The 19,828-nt window shown below is 41.4% G+C and overlaps 1 protein-coding gene across 6 annotated transcripts in view; it reads right to left on the reverse strand.

Moving 5' to 3' along the window:
* Positions 1-53: 53 nt before the first annotated feature.
* The window catches only part of LOC120554632 (collagen alpha-1(XVIII) chain-like), a 72,196-nt gene continuing 52,421 nt past the window's right edge, over positions 54-19,828 (reverse strand). For 5 of the 6 annotated variants that reach the window (XM_039793650.1, XM_039793645.1, XM_039793649.1 and 2 more), the window contains 25 exons: positions 18,960-19,016; positions 17,571-17,597; positions 17,211-17,309; positions 17,054-17,089; positions 16,102-16,185; positions 14,499-14,531; positions 14,349-14,384; positions 14,194-14,253; positions 12,698-12,775; positions 11,591-11,626; positions 11,416-11,469; positions 10,984-11,055; positions 10,308-10,373; positions 9,529-9,553; positions 8,534-8,587; positions 8,390-8,424; positions 8,183-8,308; positions 6,894-7,041; positions 6,744-6,808; positions 6,232-6,360; positions 6,111-6,143; positions 4,958-5,368; positions 3,998-4,195; positions 2,509-2,618; positions 54-1,926 (listed from right to left, as the gene is read on the reverse strand). In XM_039793650.1, coding sequence (XP_039649584.1) covers positions 1,713-1,926; positions 2,509-2,618; positions 3,998-4,195; positions 4,958-5,368; positions 6,111-6,143; positions 6,232-6,360; positions 6,744-6,808; positions 6,894-7,041; positions 8,183-8,308; positions 8,390-8,424; positions 8,534-8,587; positions 9,529-9,553; positions 10,308-10,373; positions 10,984-11,055; positions 11,416-11,469; positions 11,591-11,626; positions 12,698-12,775; positions 14,194-14,253; positions 14,349-14,384; positions 14,499-14,531; positions 16,102-16,185; positions 17,054-17,089; positions 17,211-17,309; positions 17,571-17,597; positions 18,960-19,016 — 2,286 coding nt within the window. In that variant the 3' untranslated portion in view covers positions 54-1,712. The remainder of the gene's footprint in view (positions 1,927-2,508; positions 2,619-3,997; positions 4,196-4,957; positions 5,369-6,110; positions 6,144-6,231; positions 6,361-6,743; positions 6,809-6,893; positions 7,042-8,182; positions 8,309-8,389; positions 8,425-8,533; positions 8,588-9,528; positions 9,554-10,307; positions 10,374-10,983; positions 11,056-11,415; positions 11,470-11,590; positions 11,627-12,697; positions 12,776-14,193; positions 14,254-14,348; positions 14,385-14,498; positions 14,532-16,101; positions 16,186-17,053; positions 17,090-17,210; positions 17,310-17,570; positions 17,598-18,959; positions 19,017-19,828) is intronic. The other variant, XM_039793646.1, reaches the window with a different exon arrangement.

A 19,828-nucleotide genomic window follows, 5' to 3' on the forward strand; every position in this document is an offset into this window, starting at 1 on the left:
ACTGAGATCCATCAACTGTAGAAATAGCTCAAAACAGGCACCACAACATCAGCTGACAATGTTCCACACAGGTTTATTCAATGAGATGCAACATTTCAAAAATGTTGCTCGCACAAGGAGAAAAACAGATAACACAAATCTTGCTGCATTTGTTATGGCACATGAAATGTCACTATATACTCCATTTTAGACCGAGACCGTGTGACCCCAGTGTTTTGTATGCTCTCCACTGTAAGCTAGCTGCGGTGCATTTACTGTTCTTGGATAAAACGCAAAAACAAATAAAAAGCAACAGTGCACAGACACACTTATGGCTGAATCCTATCCAGATATCTGTACAGAAATGGGTTTGCTTGCTATGTGCACAAACGTTATGTCAAAAGAAAACGTTTTTTCAAGGATTACACATCTTTGTGTAGGCTTTGCACATTTGCTGGATACATTTGGAAATATTATTCTTTGTGAAAGCATTCACATCACACATTATACTAGAAAATGCACGGTTTATACAAAATAAATATCCCTTTGTTACTGATAAAAATACGATTTGAAAACATCTTCCCATGTATGAAAGTCGCAAAATGAAATAAAAAGCTATTACTCAAGTGCTGTGGGTTACAGATTACATCAGTGTAAAGGAAAACAAGTTTAAAAAAAACAAACATACATTTCATATACAATAACTTGTGTTAATCCTGCTCTTGGGTGCTGAAATGTGTTGATGACTGCATCAATACAATTATGTATTTTTCAATATTTATTATTATTATTATGAAAAGCCGTTTTGGTCCACTTTCCATTTTTCCAACCATCACAACTCAGCTTTGGTTGAAATAAAGACATAGTTTACCGATTGACATGTGAACATGTGTTGGCTCTATACACGCTAAATATGCTGTTAATTTAAATGGAGTTAGCTAAAGCTGTTTCTGCTTAAACAAAGAGGGTTTTAGACTTTTGTAAAAGGCCTATCCTTTCCATAAAGCGTGTCAGCGGCAGAAATTGATGATGACACATTTTTCCCATATTAGTGGAATATTCACTTTCGTTAGACGTGGAAACAACTTAGTTGGAATGTCGTCTTTTCCGAAATAAGGGCAAAAAACTGAATATTATGTGCATGTAAACGTAGTCATTGTTTCTGAATCCCAACGCCTCTCAATTAAACTGGGCTTTACCAACCAGCACCAAGCGTACTAATTTAATATCCATATCAACATTATAGCGACACATGAGCTGACGAGTCCCAAACAACAAATACATGACCCATTCACAGACAACAAAACGGCCCTTTTGGAAACACACCGTTGCCTGCGTTAAGGGCCATCCACACCAAAAAACGATAACTATAAACAAATAGTTTTCAAAAATCGTTGCAACTCCAGTGGATGGCGGAGTCCACACCACAACTATAACGGCAACGACAGTGGCGAACGGTATCGTTGGGATCACTTTCAGAGCGATTTGATGAACAATAGAAACACTGACAGCCAATCAGAATCCATTAGTTATGCTTACAGTCATCGATCTCGGTGTGGACGGCCCTTTGCTGTACGTCACCTGAGCTTAATTTAGGTCCAACATGTGGTTTCGTCCTGTGTAGCACCAACATAAACAAACATCAACTAATTATACCTAAGAAAAAAACTTATTTACAATAGATAGAAAAGTATGTGAGGACAAAAGCATGTGTTGTGTGTGCATGTGTGTGTCTATCTCTTGGCGTGGCCGATGTAGCTGTTCTCGACGCACAGCACGGCGTAGGAGTTGGAGCAGCTGCTGGAGCTCTGCTGGAGCAGGCTGCCGCTCTGCAGCGACGAGGCCATGCCGCTCAGCGCCTGCTCACCCACGCGCCACATCTCACAGTAGCTGTCGCCGTGCGCCTGCCCGCCGCCGGTCGACCCGTGCCACATCATCTTATCTGGCCTGTGGGGGGAAACAGGAAGAGCAGCATGAATATAGTTTTAACGCATACTTTTGTTCTTTTAGTGTTTCTCCATTGTTAGTAGGGCTGGGCATTGTTTTTGATTTAACAATTCTGACAATTTAACAAATTCCGATTCTTCCTTTCGATTCCGTTTCTTATGTGGTGGAGATGAAACGGGTCACATGCTTACTTTCACATTTTATTTCGATTCAATGGTGAGTTAGAGTTTCACTGGGCTTTTTCAACTTAAAATAAAGCCACACTACAATGGCGCTTACTGTGCTCCGTGGCTGCAACACAACAAGCGCCTGCTGGAAGGTGGCCACTACGGAAACCAAAACTTAAATTTGGAATCGATGATCGGATTCGGAAAAAATTTCTTCCAAACGGTTCCAAAAAAAAAAAAAAAGATTCCATTGGAATCGTACATTTTTTAAATGATTCCAAGTTCTCGATGCCCAATCCTAGTTGTTAGTCAGAAAGTTTCTAACTAAGTCTGTATTATTGCATTCTATATATATATATATATATATATATATATATATATATATATATATATATTCATCTGTCATTTGCCTCACCATGTGCCGTCACTGAGAACGTCTTTGCCATCAAAGGAGTAGATCGGCACGTTGTCCTTCATCCTGCCGCCATTGAAGATGGCTTCCCAGCTGTCGAACAGAACCTCGTCCTGACAAAGGTGAGACGACACAACCAGTACAGAGATCAGTAGACGCCGGTCGTTTAGGCACCGGTGACGTATTAGCACCGGGGTTTGGTACCCAACCCCGAGTCTAAGCCCCCTATTCTTGGATAACTCAACTACCAACTGCCGCTGATACGATGGAGCTTAGCCGCCTCTATCAACCACTTTTAACATGCTCTGTTCACGTGAACAGAAAATTGCGTTGCCTGTATCTTTTCACTGCAACCCTAGAGATGTATCAGTCTTACTTTAAGTAACAGGGACAGTAACAATTTATTTCACACTACTATTATTGTTAAACTTTGCAATTAATCTGCGGTTCACATGCGTTCTGAACCGTGAGTGTTGATCCGTATGGACCACGGATTAGATTAGATTCAACTTTACTGTCAAGACAACGAAATGCAGAAGTGCAAAAAGAGCAGAAAAGTGCAATGTGATATACAGTACCAAGAATAGACAGGTATAGACAGGTGGTGCATGGACAGGATAAAAAAATATAGTGCAGTGTAAGACCTATATAAAAGAGACTTCAGATCCAGTATTAGGGGACCACTAAGGTCTATGTAAAAGAGACTTCAGATACAGTATTAGGGGACCACTAAGGTCTATGTAAAAGAGACTTCAGATGCAGTATTAGGGGACCACTAAGGTCTATGTAAAAGAGACTTCAGATACAGTATTAGGGGACCACTAAGGCCTATATAAAAGAGACTTCAGATACAGTATTAGGGGACCACTAAGGTCTATATAAAAGAGACTTCAGATACAGTATTAGGGGACCACTAAGGTCTATATAAAAGAGACTTCAGATACAGTATTAGGGGACCACTGAGGTCTATATAAGAGACTTCAGATACAGTATTAGGGGCACCGCCCAAGGTCTATATAAAAGAGACTTCAGATACAGTATTAGGGGACCACTAAGGCCTATATAAAAGAGACTTCAGAGACAGTATTAGGGGACCACTAAGGTCTATATAAAAGAGACTTCAGATACAGTATTAGGGGACCACTAAGGCCTATATAAAAGAGACTTCAGATACAGTATTAGGGGACCACTGAGGTCTATATAAGAGACTTCAGATACAGTATTAGGGGACCACTAAGGCCTATATAAAAGAGACTTCAGATACAGTATTAGGGGACCACTAAGGCCTATATAAAAGAGACTTCAGATACAGTATTAGGGGACCACTGAGGTCTATATAAGAGACTTCAGATACAGTATTAGGGGACCACTGAGGTCTATATAAGAGACTTCAGATACAGTATTAGGGAACCACTGAGGTCTATATAAAAGCATCCAAAGAACACCATGTCATGGGACCTTTAAATGTCTTAAAAACGCCTCTGTCGGCTACCTTCAGGTTGACTATTGGGAAACGGTCCCGGTCGGCCCTGCGGACGATGCTGTGGAGATCTTGGAGTTTGGCGGACAGGAAGGCCCGGAAAGTTCCCTTCATCCCGATGGCCTGAGCCTGAGTGAAGCACTGGTAGTCTGCGCCGCGGATGCCCCGCATCCCGCCCGTCTGAGGGACGTTCAGCGCGATCAGGTGGAGCTGGGGAAACACCAACATGCTCCGTATCAATATTTCATTTTAAAATCAAACTCTGGAGCAGAGATGTGAGTGCGATGGTTTAGAAGGGGTCTCTCTGGAAGTGTAAGACAGAGGACGGCCAATTACTTCATGTCCTGTGGTCCTGTGGTAAGGTCCAGGAGTTTTGGACCAGGATACATGATAACTTATGTCTGATTGCAGGGACCCAGGTTCCAGTCAGCCTGAGGTTATTTGTTTTGGGAGATGGGTCGATCCTAATAGGGATGGATAAGCACATAAGTAGCTGGGTCCAGACTACTTTAATGATAGCCAGACAGATTTTTAAGGGGATGGAAGAATGAAGGGGTGCCACCTTCAATCCAGGAGTGGGCTTGTGAGATGGCTAGGGTGGCGGCGTTTGAAAAGATGTCATATAAACGTTTTCCAGATTGGATGTCTACACTAGAAAATGGGAAAGTACCTGAACTCTAACTAAAAAGCTTTGTGCTGGGGAGAGAGAGAGACGTGTATGATGGGCTTATGGTGTTGTCATTTATACATATATTTATTTGGTTTATGGTCTATTTTGTCACTATTTTGTTGAATGGTCTTGAATATTGTAGTTGATGTGTCAAATTTTCTTGATTTCTGTCTGGGTGGGTGGTGAAGACGGAAGGTGGGGGGTTGTGTTCATGTTGCGTTGAGTTGAATGTTTTGTATGTTGTTAATTTAAATAAAAATTGTTAATCACGACAGAAAAAAAGAAGAAGTGGCCTCTCTTACCCCGGGACCTGAGGTGTGATGGTGGACTGGAGTCTGGGGCACGGGAGGAGGTGGTCTTCGCTGAGGGGTGACCGGGTAACGAGCATCCGGTCCCGTGTGGACAGAATACCTACCGTCTGGCTGATTTACCCGTTCGGAGTAGCTTGGAAACCTGGGATCTGTGGGTGCTGGAAACCGAGGATCGGGCTGGTACCGCGTGTCAGGTTGGTATCGGGGATCAGGGTGGGTTGGGTATCTGGGGTCAGGGTGCGTCGGGTATCGAGGGTCCGGGTGTGACTGATGCCCAGAGCCCGGGTGGACTGGACTCTCAGGGGGCCTTTGGGAGTCGTGGGCGGAGGTGTCGGTGTTGGAGTGGTGGTCTGGGGAGTAGGGGATGACTGGTGGGGGCTCCACAGCCGCAACGTCATTACCCTGAAAATAATGTGCATGATATGTATGAAAACAGGGCATATTGTATGTTCTTAAAGGGGAACCTTTTCTTTTTTTAACCTGGACCCTGTTTTCCTATGTTTTTGTGTGTAAGTGACTGATGGGAATAACAATCTTCAACATTGGTCCAGTATTAAGTGAGAACACCGTGACCAGCAGATGTGAACCGGGCTGCAATGTAACCCTATGGGGCAAATGTGCATTGTCAATTTCGTCCACTAAAAGCCACTGAGAGACTCAGATTATTATTCTAAGTGTCTGACAACATTATGGTAAGGATCCCTACAGAGATAGACCTTTTTTTAAAGAGTTAAATCCTCTCTGTTTAACCAGAAACGGCTCTAAAGTCGCTATCGCTAAACCCACCAGACTCCATTTAAATAAACAGCGCTTTTAGCGTGTGTAGAGCCAACATATTTTCACATGTAAGCCTGTAAACTATGTGTTTGTTTCAACCAAAACTAGAGTTGTGATTGTTGGAAAAGTAGAAAGACGACCCAAGAAGGCTTTTCATAGTTTTATTTTGTTTCTGTCGACTTTGAATGAAGTGTATTTTACGATGCTAAAATTACTGTTTATATACAAGGAGTCTGGTGGCTTTAGAGATTTCAAAGATTGTTGTTCCCATCGGTCACTAAGACAAAAAAAAAATAGGGTACAGGTTGAACAAAAAAAAAAATTAAGTTAACCTTTCAGAAGAGAAAAAAAAGAGAAGAACACTCACATCATCACTGGGTAAAGCAATGTAGCCGCCAAGCTGAATAAAAGGAGACAACAATTAATATGCATGGAACTATTTTTATCTTTTCACTATTTCATCATCATAACATCGCTACGTATTTTACCTGGACTTGACGAATTCCATCTCGGACCCGTAAGTAGAGATCGGTTTGCTCAATGATGTACACCAGAGAGCCCTCAGGTTGTCTCCTAGCGATGGCTGTCATGGTGTCATAAGACCTAAACACCGTCACCTACACACACAAAAACAGTCAGAGTAAACCAAGCCAGGGGGGCTACTTTGGTCCAACAGCTATAATGACCGTGGCATTTGTATTCACGAGCAGGGCTAGAAGGGGGGAGCTAGGGGTGGCACAGTCTCTGTTTTCTGCAGGTTTTTAAAGGGGAACCTTTAATCTTCATCTTTTTTCTTCTCTTGTGATGTTTTATTTAGCAGAATTACATAGTGTTGTTCTATCCTATCCAGTATTTCCTATATTTCTAAGCAGATCTTCTATGCTGTATTCTGAAAAAATGCCCGATTATTGGTCCCTACTGTGCCACCCCATACTTTAAAATATTGTTAGAGAATGACGAAATAAAGCGGACAAATCTGACGGGGAACAAGTTTTCTCACCCCTGATGACTGTCCAGGTAGTCCAGGCACTCCAGGTGGTCCCGGTGGTCCGGGAATATTGATAGCTGCCATTCAAAAGACGGTCACATCACTGAAATCACACATGATCTTGAATATATATGTGTGCATGTGTTTATCATTATAACTCACTCTGTGTGCCCCTGTAACTTCCAGATAAGGATGCTCCTGGAGGTCCAGGCGGCCCCGGTGGCCCAGGTTGCCCATCGTAGCCTCTTCCTGGTTGACCAGGTGGCCCCTGGGGGCCGGGTGGGCCAACGATTGAGTCGCCTCTTGGACCCTGATGGGACAATGACAGAAAGATTTAGATTCTTTCTAAACTTGACTCCGTAAAGCTTTAGGTTTTTGACAATAGAAGTTTCCATCCACTTGTCAATCAAATTATCTGAAGTTTCGCTAAAAACGTTCCTGCGAATAAAGCCTGTGAAAGGGTGTTTCCATCCAACGGCTTTAAAGCGAATAAAAACCTGTGGGTAATGACATCACGTGCCGTTTTGCGATCAACTCGGTACATCGGATAGATTTGAGACATTTTACGGTGTTTCCATTAATTTTGAACTGAACTGCACAACATTCAAGCTAACATTTGCGAACAAAGTCTGCTCGCCAAAATGGATCGCGCCGTCTACCCACAAATGATGGAGACAGTTTTGGGCTTTAGCGGAAAGGGGGGAGGGACTGAGAAGTTGTTGATGTTAACATTTTTTGGCTAAGTCCTGGATCTTCGCAATCCTACCTACGGCACCTTTAATGCCAGACGACAATGGCGGCGGCCTGTGGTTTAGGAACGCTCCAAACAGTAAAGGTAAATTCAATTTAAAAGGTCCCCTCGTTCGTCCACTTATATCTGTCTGTGTCGACACCCGCCGTGTCCGCAAAGAAAGTGGGAATATGTGGCGGAAATGACCTAAAACGTCTTTGTTTTATGGTTGGTTAACATTTAATATTTGCGAACAAAGTCTCCATGCCAAAATGGATTGCGCCGTCTACCCACAAATGATGAATGTTGCACAAGTTGTAATAGTGCTTATGTTCCAGCTGATGGAGACATATCAAGCTATGATAAGACAACAACGACGCTATCAAAACATCGCTATGGTGATTCAGATACCTTATGGCATTTCTTAGATTTTTGCTATGTAAAATAGCCGTTCTATTTCGCTCATAAATTTAAAGTCTGTCGTCTCCTCATCTTTGTTGACACCTACCGTGTCTGCAAAGAAAGCGGAAATGACCTAAAACTTCTTCTTCTTCTTCGTTTTGTGGCGGATTGCAACAATAAAATGACGTAACCGCAATTCATTATTTATTCGGCAAGTTCCGTTTACATCAGCGTCTATCGAACGAGCCGAATCCGATGAGAACAAACTTCGATATATTTGAAAAACGTGTGGATGGAAACATGGTCAGTGTGATCTTACAGGAGGTCCAGGCACTCCTGGGGCTCCGACTCCGCTCCCTCCGTAGCGGGGGTCGTAATATCCTCCGCCCGGTTCTCCTTTCTCTCCTTTGTAGCCCGGGCTGCCCGTTTCACCTTTCAACTCATTCTGGACACATTAAAGAAACATCCCTGACATTTAAACAAAAATCATAAAAAGAACTATAAACTACATTGAGTTGAGGCTTACCCTTAACGTGTAAATGTCAATGGTTCCTCCTGCGCCTGGATCAGAAACAAAATGCCTTTGCTTTGAGTTTGTACACACTGAAACCATAAAACATTTATTTTTCAGCTTCTTCGGCACATATGTGCACAGACAAAGTGGTCCTACCTTGGATTTCAAGTGTCCCTGGTAGTCCACGATCACCTTTCTCTCCTTTAAGAGCTATAAACGAGAGGCACAGCAACAACGAGTTACGTTAAGATAGGATCAAACTTTATTTGTAACGAGGAAAATTGTTAAAACCTTTAAAAAAGGAATAGTTCACGTGTCAAACTCCAAGGCCCGCGGGCTAAGTCCCGCACCTCACATATCAAATCAGGTTCACAATAGATTTTGGCCCGCCTCTAAACCAAAGAGACAGTTTGCAAGAACACACAGAAGTATGATGGCTGAGACGTGGTAAAGTGAAATCGGCAGTTTTGTTAAAGAGAAAGAAAGAAGGGAAAGACGTCGCAGAGCTTGAGGATGAACAGTGGTTATGTGACTTGGCACTCAGCACTGCTTTCCCGTCAGAGAGAGAGAGAGAGAGAGAGAGATGCACGACACTCAAAGCTGAATTTGGCACATTTACCGACTTTGAGACAAAAGGCTACATTTACGTTGCTACTTTCTGGTTTAAAAAGGAATATCTTCTGCTATGTTTCCCCCTCTCATTCCCCCTGCTCTGGCGTTTCCCCTCTCATTCCCCCTGCTCTGCGTCGCCTCTCATTCCCCCTGCTCTGGCGTTTCCCCCTCTCATTCCCCCTGCTCTGGCGTTTCCCCCTCTCATTCCCCCTGCTCTGGCGTTTCCCCCTCTCATTCCCACTGCTCTGGTGTTTCCCCCTCTCATTCCCCCTGCTCTTTTCATTTTTCCGCATAGTGGTGTTAGATGACTGTGTTATAATAACAAAAGTTCAGCGCAATTGGGATGTATGCAAACTTGTGTATTTACTTTTTTTATCAGTTGGTGTTGGAGTAGTTAGGCTTTGGGAGTGCTGTGTGTTTGTGTGATTGTGTTTTGTATTTTCTGTATATTTGTCTTAAGGACCCCGTCGAAAATCTGATGATTCATCTCAAGGGGTTATCCTAATAAATAAAAAAATAAATAAAAAAAGTGAATTTACCTTGGTAATATCTGGAATCCAATCCCTGAAATGATAAAAACAAGGATTATCATCCAGAAGTAGTAACATTTAAGCAGTGTTTTCCCTGCCATTATATGGCTTTGGAGCAGCACCTGAGCAGTTTTGGGCAACACCTTAGCCAAATTCATGTAAATATCAATTTGAGCATCAAAATTAACTGACATTTCTTAGATCTAATGATTATAGTTGGACTTCTTTAGCAAGTTTTTTTTAAGCTTTTTGAGTGTAATTCATTTATTATCTGCTCTAGCTTTTCCAACATTTCAGACACAGATATGGTGATAATAATGCTACAAAATGATGGCAAATTGCAAAGAATATTTATGTAAGACCCGCCAAACATGTGCACCGAAGTCTTCCACAAAACGAGGGCAAACACTGATTTAAGTATCTTAAAAGCATGAATGAAAATGTCATCTACTAATCTCATTTCCCACCCAAACCGTCAACTTCAATTCATCTTAAAATAAAGTATTAATAATCCATGTTTTAGAGAATTTCCCCGAATTAATCCAAGATTGTTTGTGCAGTTTTACATTGTATTACTTTCAATGTATGAAAATCTTTTTATCCCAGTACGTCACAGCACACGATAAAAGCCTTCCGTGATCATGCGTTCGTCAATATCAAAAAGTTACGCACTAAACTTTAACTGGACAGGCATAAGATAAGCTATAAATAAATGAATCATATCTTTCCCAAAACTGAATAGGACACACATCTTCAAAAGCACTAAATGTTTTCGTGTCTGGACTCACTCCGAGTCTGTCGCTGGGAACAGAGGATCCGGGAGGTCCAGGGGGGCCCGGTGGACCTGGAGGACCCTGGCACAAAGCAACAAATATTGGTTACTGCATGTGGATGGCCTGATCATAAAGCTGAGAAGAAAATGGGACTAATAATACTGATTGTATTTATATAGCACTTTTCAAGCATTACGCACAAAGTGCTTTCCAGATTAAAAAGATTTACAGGATATGAATTAGGAATCAGAAACCCATGGAAGCCCCCCCTCCCCTCCGACCCCAAAATTAGAACAAGCAGCACTTCATAAAACAGCGAAAGATACAAGATGCAAGATACCTGTCAATAACAGAAAGGTATCTAAAAACGCCTCTTGGCAAAACTAGTCATCACACAGTTTATTTCTAACCGTTTCCCCCCCCTTTTGTCTTTTTTGTTGCTAACAAAAAGCATAGCTTTAGCTCAACAGTCTGCCCAATATGTAACTTATATAAAATAAAGATTAATAAAATCACCAATTACCATCCCCTCAGCACCTTAGCTAATGCTAGTAATTAACTGAAGCGGTTGAACAAAGAAACTGTAATTATGTAAAAGAATATTGCGATTAGACAATTATGTAGTAATTGTTACAGGTCTACTGGTGACTTACGTTGAATGGCATAATAAGACAACATCTGTGATACTCACAGGGTAACCAGATCCAGATGCAGTGCCTGAGTCTCCCTTCTCTCCTCTGGCGCCGTTCAGCCCGGGTCGACCCTACAATAAAACACAACATTCAGACTCATGGCTGGATGGATGGATGATAGATAGATATATAGATGGATTATAGATGGATGCATGATAGATATGGATGATGGATAGATGATAGATGGATGGATGGATGGATAGATAGATGACAGATGGAAGATGAACAGATGATAGATGGATGATGATGATAGACGGATGATGGATAGATGATAGATGGATGGATAGATAGGTAACTTTTATTGTCATTTTGACGTAAAATATGAACAAGATTAAAGCCCATATGTGTGTAAATTAAACATATCTTACTTTGGGGACTCCTAGTGGTAGTGTGTTACTCGATTTGAAAAATGTAGCAGGAAATCTACTCACCGGTCTACCTGGAAATCCAATCTCTCCCTTATGGCCGGGGGGACCATGAGGACCCTGGAGAAAAATAAAAAATTCATACAGGTTTATTATACTGAATCGATGCTGTTAGCTTCCTTTAGCCTATGTTCTATCAGCAAAACACCCAAAATGTGGTAATTGAAAATATGGTACGTACTGGAGGTCCCACAGGGCCAGGGGGTCCACTATCGCCCTGGAAACGAATACACATATACTGTAAAAACTGTAAACACTGACATTTTAGGCAAATAATCACTTATTTAGACACTTGAAGGGTAGTTTTAGTTTTTTTTCCAACTTGGACCCTATTTTCCAGTTTTTGTGTGTAAGTGACTGATGTGAACAACAATCTTTGAAATTGGTCCAGTATTGAGCAAGAATGCTGCTATCAGCAGTCGCTAACCGGGCTGCAATGTAACCCTGTAGGGCAAATGTGCATCGTCAATTCGTCACCTGAAAGTGCCGTTTTTGCCGCTGACAGGCTAAAATGTCTGACAACATTATGGAAAGGATCCCTACAGATATAGACCTTTTTTTTTTTAAAAGAGTAAAATCATCTTTGTTTTAACCAGAAACCGCTCCGAGTTTACTATCACCGAAACCCACCAGACTTCATTTAAATAAACTGCACATTTAGCGTGTATAGAGGCAACATATTTTCACATGTAAATCTGTAAACTATGTGTTTATTTCAACCAAAACTAGAGTTGTGATGGTTGGAGAAGTGGAAAGACGACCCAAAACGGCTTTTCATAGTTTTATTTCATTTCTGTCGACTTTCAATGAAGTGTATTTTACGATGATAAAATTACTGTTTATTTACATGGAGTCTGGTGGGTTTAGCGAACGCAAGTTTGTGGACGTTTTTATGTTTAAAAAAAGGATCTTACTCTTTAACAGAAAGGTCGACCTCCTTAAAAATCCTTTCCATAATGTTGTCAGACACTTAGAATATTAATCTGAGCCTGTCAGCGACAAAATGAGCACTTTTGTTGACGTAAATTGAAGGTGCGCAATTGCCCTATTAACTTACATTGTAGCTTGTTTTGCTGACTGCTGACTGCAGCGTTCTTGCTTAATACTGAACCAATGTCAAAGGTTGTAGTTCTCATCAGTCACTTAGACACAAACACATAGAAGAATAGGGTTACCCTTTAAATACTTAAAGCTAGATGCTACACGCTGTCATATAATTTCAGCTGTGAAAGAAATGGGTGAATGCATCCTCATTGCTCATTATCCAGTCATTCATAAAGGTTTTTACCGTCCGTCCTGCCAAACCACCGAGGTACTGGGGTCTCCCATCAGGTCCCAGGACGATACCAGGCTCTCCCTTCTCCCCCTGAACAAAACAACACATTTGTCTTAAAACCACTACCTGAACAAAATGAGACATCTTAAATAGATAGCTAAAAGGAAAACAAATTAAGGGTAATTTTCTTAACAGAAATAAGATCTACTCAGATAACAAACTACAGTGCTGTGCTGCATTGTTTTCCTTCAAGATAAACTCAAATAAAAAAAAACCAACTATGATATCTTGCAATATCTTCCATTAATTTGCGAAAAAAAATAAGTATTTATATGTTTGGTAGACGGATTAATAGAAAGACCAAGGGCCCTATTTTAACGATCTAAGCGCACGGCGTGAAGAGCCTGGTGCAAGTGCGTTTAGGGCATGTCCAAATCCACTTTTGGTAGTTTGACGGCGGAAAAAAGGGTCTGTGCGCCGGGCGCCTGGTTCTAAATGGTTGTACTTAGTGTCTTCATTAATCAGAGGTGTGTTTTGGGCGTAACATGCAATCAACCAATCAGAGATCATCTCCCATTCCCTTTAAAAGCCAGGCGCGTTTGGACCTTGGCGCATTGCTATTATGATGGAGGATTTACACCGTAATATTTTTATTTGTAATCTTTTGCATGTTTGTGTGCTGCTGTGTGTGTAACAAGCATAGTGTGCGAGCGCTGTGCATGAGCCTAGGCGTTATTGACTTTAGACCAGGTTTTTGTTGGTCAATGGTGCGATCACTTCCCACTGCCTCAAGATAGCAATATGCCCAGAATGCACCTGAACACACCTCCCTGTAAGACCAGCACGCCCAGAATGCACCTGAACACACCTCCCTGTAAGACCAGCACGCCCAGAATGCACCTGAACACACCTCCCTGTAAGACCAGCACACCCATGGACGCACAGATGGGCGCAGGTGCATTTGCTATTTAAACAAAGCGGGCGCTGGACGGGAAACTGACAACTGAGTCGGTCTTAAACTAGAAAAGACACTTGCGTCGGGCTTTGCGCTGCGCCGGGTGCAAGATGGAGCCCAAAGTCATTAAGTAAATATATTCATTTCTTTAACTTAAAAATAAATATGAATTATTTTTCTTTTTTTACTTAAAAGTTCGCGATAGTTAAATCATGAATCGGAGCTGTCAGGAATTTAAAAAACACAAAAGAGCAAACATGGGCGTTCTTGGTTTCCAGACACCTGGGCCGCAGGTGAATTAAATTAATGACGTATGAATTTGTGTCAAAATACAAAATTCCGTCCATTCACTTGAATGGGGAAAAATGTCCACCGAAAACGTAGAATATTTCGGAAAGTATGAAAGTTATGGACATTTTATAAAGAAGCAGGAATGTCCTAATGGTGCTGTACATTTTGATGTTTGAATTAAGTTTCTATGGAGTTAATGTGCAAAAAAAATAAAAAAGGTATGGAAAAATAATAATAAATACGCAGAAGAACATTTTCTTACTTTAGGTGCATATCCTGGAGGACCCGAGTCTCCCTTTTCTCCTTTTGGTCCGGAGGGCCCCTAAATGAAAACAACACAACACCGTGACTTCCATCCATTTTCTCATATAGACTGGACTTCTACAATCTGTGTGATATGGATGCAGTAATACATACCGGGAATCCAGGTCGACCCGGAACGCCACTTCCTCCCTAAAGAAGAAAGAGTGATGACACATGAAGAAAATGAGCAAAAACTCTGTAAACGTGTTCAAGTAACTTTAGTTTAGGGAGGTTTATGGTGAGGTCAGTTAGGGGACCACTCACCTGCAACCCTTCGCTCCAATAAAGGTCATTATACTACAGCAAGACAAAGTTAGGTCCGTTAGTGTGGAGGCAAACAAACAGCTGAGCAGGCAGTGGCTGTTAGTGAATATGAGTAACTCGAGCTGAAATCTCAACAAGTGATTTAGGCTATGTTCACACTTGGCGTCTGATGGTAAATCTCTATTTTATACCACTAACAAGGCTCAAAATAGCACCACACATCACGAACGCTGTGCTTGAGCCATGTTACTGGTTACTGGTTGCACAGCGTTCGTGGTTCGACTGCTCATGACTGTTTTCCCAAGATGGCGCCCGCATGTAAACATGAAAGCTACGGTCTTTATAAACTATCTTTTTAATAAACTGTCTGTACACTTGCAAAGTTCTCAATGCTTCGGATTACATGTAGGGACCCTCATTATGCTACCGTTGAAGTGTGGGGCTATTTTGAGCCTTGTTAGTGGTGTAGAAATAGAGATTTACCATGTGCCCCGAAAGATAGCGTTAGCAGCTAACCACCGGTTTGCTGTAGCTTGTTTCAAGCTAGAGACGCATTCGATTAGCATAAAAACAGAAACCAGGGAATGTTCGACTCGGTACATATAGGTTCATTTTGTGCCGGAATTGTCCTTTAAGCTGCCAGCGTCTGTTTTTCATTATAATACTATGGAGTAAGCCGTGTTTTCAAAAAGGTCCTGAGCGCTTTTACTTAAACGACACCGCCAACGTTTTTTTTTTCCTGCAGCTCAGAGCGCCTTTTAGAAGTTAAAAAAAAATTTAATTTTTAATTTTTGTTTATGTATATGCATGTGCTTTTTTCTTTCTTTCTTTTCTTTCAGAGAAGTGTAGTAAAACTCACCTCTATGTTGTAACTGATCCTACTGTTAACATAAAAAAAAGTAAAAAAAGAAAGAAAAAGAAAACATATCCATATGAGGATAACTATGGACAGATGAAAAATCCTTGGGGTTTTCTTTTCTATAATTTTTTTCTTTCTCTTTCTTAGCCTTTGTACCAGGAACCTGTAAATCATATAACAAAAGAGAAAATATGTAAAAAAAAACACCCTACGCCAAGCGCCTTTTTGACAGCTGACCAATGACAAACAGAGAAGCCAGACTTGTTGTTTCCATAACAACAACAAAAAAATGGAGAAGGTGCTGATACACAGAGCGAGTTATATGAGATGTTCAGGGAATGACGGTTGGGGGAACTCTTAGTTCTTTCTAACCGTAGAAGCGCCGCTCCCTCTCTCTGCTCATTCTCTAGCTCGCTCCACCGCCTCGTTTTATCTCGGACGGCTCCACATGGCACTCTTTAGTACTGTAGCAGTCAGCGGTGGAAGAAGTACTCAGATCCTTTACTTCAGTGAAAGTACTAATACCACACTGTAAAAATACTCTGTTACAAGTAAAAGTCCTGCATTGAAAAGGTTACTTAAAGGAAGTTAGTTTTTTAAACTACAAAGCACCCTAGTCAACTTTTTCTCGTCAACAAAGACGCCAAGTGTGAACACGGCCGTAGGGATTAAATGACAAGCTGTCATGTGAGGGGTTAAGTTCTCAATCTCTATGGCAACGGCGGGACTGGGCGTCTGACTCACATCGCTCGTCTGGTAGACGACTTGTCCTGGAGGTCCAGGAGGCCCTGGAGGTCCAGGTAGCACTCCGTCTCGCCCTGGCAGACCCTGCCACACAAATGGATATGAAATCATTCATAAGGAGAACAGAAGAACACACATTGACATAGTAAATACGTATCGACACATATTGAGAAAACAAAAAAGTACTTTGGTTTGCGACACTAATGACCTTCCCATCATGCTTTGTGTTTAGTGCTAATTAGCACGTTAGCATGCTAAACTAAAGAGGCATCGATGGTAAGCACATGGTAAACTTTACATCTGCTAATCGTCAGCGTGTTAGCCCTGTCATTGGGAGTGTGTTAGCATGCTGGTGTTAGCATTTAGCTCAAAGCACTGCTGCACCTTAGTAGAGAGAGCTGCACAACCAAGTATAGAAATATATGAAATGAAAAATATCCTGTACATATACTGTATTTGCATATCAATACATTCACAACACATTACAAATATATTACTAAATGCAGGTAGATGAATATTATTTAATATCATACATTTTATTTTGAGATATATATATATATATATGTAGGTTGTAAATGTTATTCTACACTTGTATATACATGTACATTCTTCTAAAAAAAATTTTCAGTAGGTGTTCTGGTATTTTGATCTTTTGTTATCTATTTTTTTATCTTATTTGTCTTATTTATAGTATATTTCTTGTATTTTCTGTATTTGTGTATGTCCTTGTAACTTGCTTTTCCAGGTTTAGGATTAATAAAGTCCATCTATCCATCCATCCATCCATCCATCCATCCATCTATGTATATATGTATATTAATTGGATGAAGCATAGACAAATGTTTGGGATTCGACCCTCTGCCACCAAAACATCATTTTCATTACAGCTTCAAAAATATATTGACATGTTAACAGTGTACATATTCTTTTATATATTTTGCACATGACTCACCCTCTCTCCTTTCTCTCCTCTGTCTCCCCTTTCACCCTAAAAAGAACACAAAGAGTTAAATGAAAACAATCATGGCAGGAATATGATTAATGTGACTAAACTACAGTAAAGAAGTCTCTTTGATTTCCAAAATCCCAGAATTCATCTGGCCTCCTACCGGCTGTCCTGTGAGCCCGTCGAGACCGGGTATCCCCGGAGGTCCTCTTGGTCCCTCTGATCCTTTGTCTCCATGGTTACCGGGCAAACCTGCCCTACCCTGGAAATCCCAATACAACATTACTAATACTCATACTGGAGCGGTTAAACTACATTAAACCTTCAGATAAGTATGCTTGAATCTATATCTTATTTTGTTTAGATACAACTTGATTGGTTTATTTCAAGAATATACCTCAATTAATAATAATAATAATAATAATAATAATAACAGCTATATATTGCCAATAAAGCCACTAATTGCTGAAATTTTGAGAAATTAAAAGACACAAAGACATGCAGACTCTGCAGTATTACTTACAGGCAGCCCTGGGATACCAGCTGGACCCTGGAAGACAGAACACATGGAAACATGACGCAGGGTACTGTACAGACATCAGCTGTGTTCCAAACCGTTCCCTTCACTCACTCACTATTTCCTATATAGTGTTTAATTTATAGCGAACTACATAGGGAACGACCAAACCAGATTTCGAACACTACACAGAAATGTCCAAGGGATTCACTCATATGCACAAGAATGTAGATATGTATGCACATGTTTAATGTGGCTGTAAGGGTTCTATCACGCCATTGGATTGAATGTCTGGTATGACAGGCTGCAAGGGACAATAACTGAACAACAATAAAGAAGGCTTCATGATTTTCAGGGTTTAAAAAGATATTAACTGTGTTTGAAACCGTTCCCTCATTCTCTCACTCATATATCGTGTTTATTGAATAGTGAACTATATATCGGGAACGACCAAACGAGATGTCGGACACTACACTGAAAACATGGTTGCGTCAGAAGATGCGCCGGTTATTTGTGTAACGGAGCCCAAACCGAAACAAAATGACTTCTAATACGTCCCTGGAACAAACCGAGCACTCAGGAGAATATTAAAGGTTGTATATTACATATGTTGCATGTTAAATGTCCACTGTGTAGAAACGAAAGCCCGCTCCACTTTTCCTTTTCAGTTTCCACGGCTGATACTTCTTCTACTGCTTCTCCTCCGGAAAACACAACCGCGTTGCATCGTGGTATACGGGAGTCAAATGGAGGGTACATCATATTTGCGCTCAAATTAGTTGTGCATTGTGGGTATTTTATAGTGGACTACATAGTGAATTAAATGAACCGCGGGAAATTCGAACACCACTACAAAATGGCCAACACACATTCTTTCAGGAAGACTTCTAATAACTCCAGTCACCTCTCTCTCTTCCTAAAACTAATCAGCTGTTTAGAGGCGGTCACTTTTCAGTAAACCAACCAGACTGGCCACGAAATTCATGAGCCAATCACAGCATGACATCCTGCTTTAAATGTCTTCTCTCTGCTGCTGTCAGTTGTAATTTCAGGCAAACGTGCAACCCTCCTCCTCCCCTCCCACCTCCAGTCATCGTCACCCACGGCAACCTGAGTCCCCTTGTGGCAGACATCTCCTTCGGTCCGGTCTTGGGGCTCCTGCGCCACCATCACCAGTGTCTAGACTTCATCAGGGAGATATGTCTTGGCTTCTCTACCCCTTCAAAAAAATATTTTATAACGATGGAGTCTAATCTCCAAAGACTCTGTACATTTCGTATTATGCATATGTACAATAAACCTTTGCATATCTGCAACAAAGTCTCTCCTGAGGGTTTCCGTGATAGGGAACGGTTTCTAACACAGCTAAAGTTTCACGTATGGGTGAGTGCGTACCTGTGGTCCAGGTGGGCCACTGAGTCCAGACCAGCCGTTGTTCGTCTCGTAGCCATCCTGGTTACCGTGTGAGGAGAGAGGAGTACAGGTCAGTGTTGTAGTCGAGACCACCTAAACCGAGACCAAGTCATCACCAAGACCAGAGTGTATCGAGACCGAGACAAGACTGTGGTCGCGTCCGAAATCTCCTCCCATGCACTACAGACTCAGCATGTACGCTATCGTTTAACGTACTTTAAAAAAAAAAAAAAAACAGTAGTGTGTATCTTTTCGGACGCATTGAGCTGTAACTTTCAACGTCACTTCCTGAGAGGCTCCTCGCCGTTTGAAGCAAGGGGGTAAGCGAGCATCGGAAAGCGTACCTCCTATGGGGAAATTCTAGGCTAACAAGCGATCACCTCCCGTTAGCATCCCATTGACTCCCATTCATTTTGGCGTCACTTTGACAGAGAATAACTTTACATCTGAAGCGTTTAAAGACTCTATTTGTCCATTGTTTAGTTCTAAAGAAACACGACAATGTATAAAAGGTTCCATTACCTTGTACCTCACGTTATGGCTCCGTAGCAGACGCTTTTATAAAAATAGTGTATAATAATAATAACCACGCCACTTACTGTCCCATAGTAGAGGAATTACCGTATAGTACAGGAGAAGCTCACAGGCAGTTTGGACTTCCATTAGCTGTTTAGGTTTAATGACTAATGTTAACTAGCATGTTAGTGATCAGTAATTAGCCTGTGCCTATGTTATCTCCTTACATATACCTACGCTCTCCGTCTCTGTAAGACTGGGAATGATTGAGATTTCTCTCGGCACAGCTACCAGAAGACTTCACACTTTCAGACAGGTTGCTCACGTCACATCTA

This window comes from Perca fluviatilis, chromosome 24 (genome assembly GCF_010015445.1).
Source record: "Perca fluviatilis chromosome 24, GENO_Pfluv_1.0, whole genome shotgun sequence".
Classification (NCBI taxonomy): domain Eukaryota; kingdom Metazoa; phylum Chordata; class Actinopteri; order Perciformes; family Percidae; genus Perca; species Perca fluviatilis.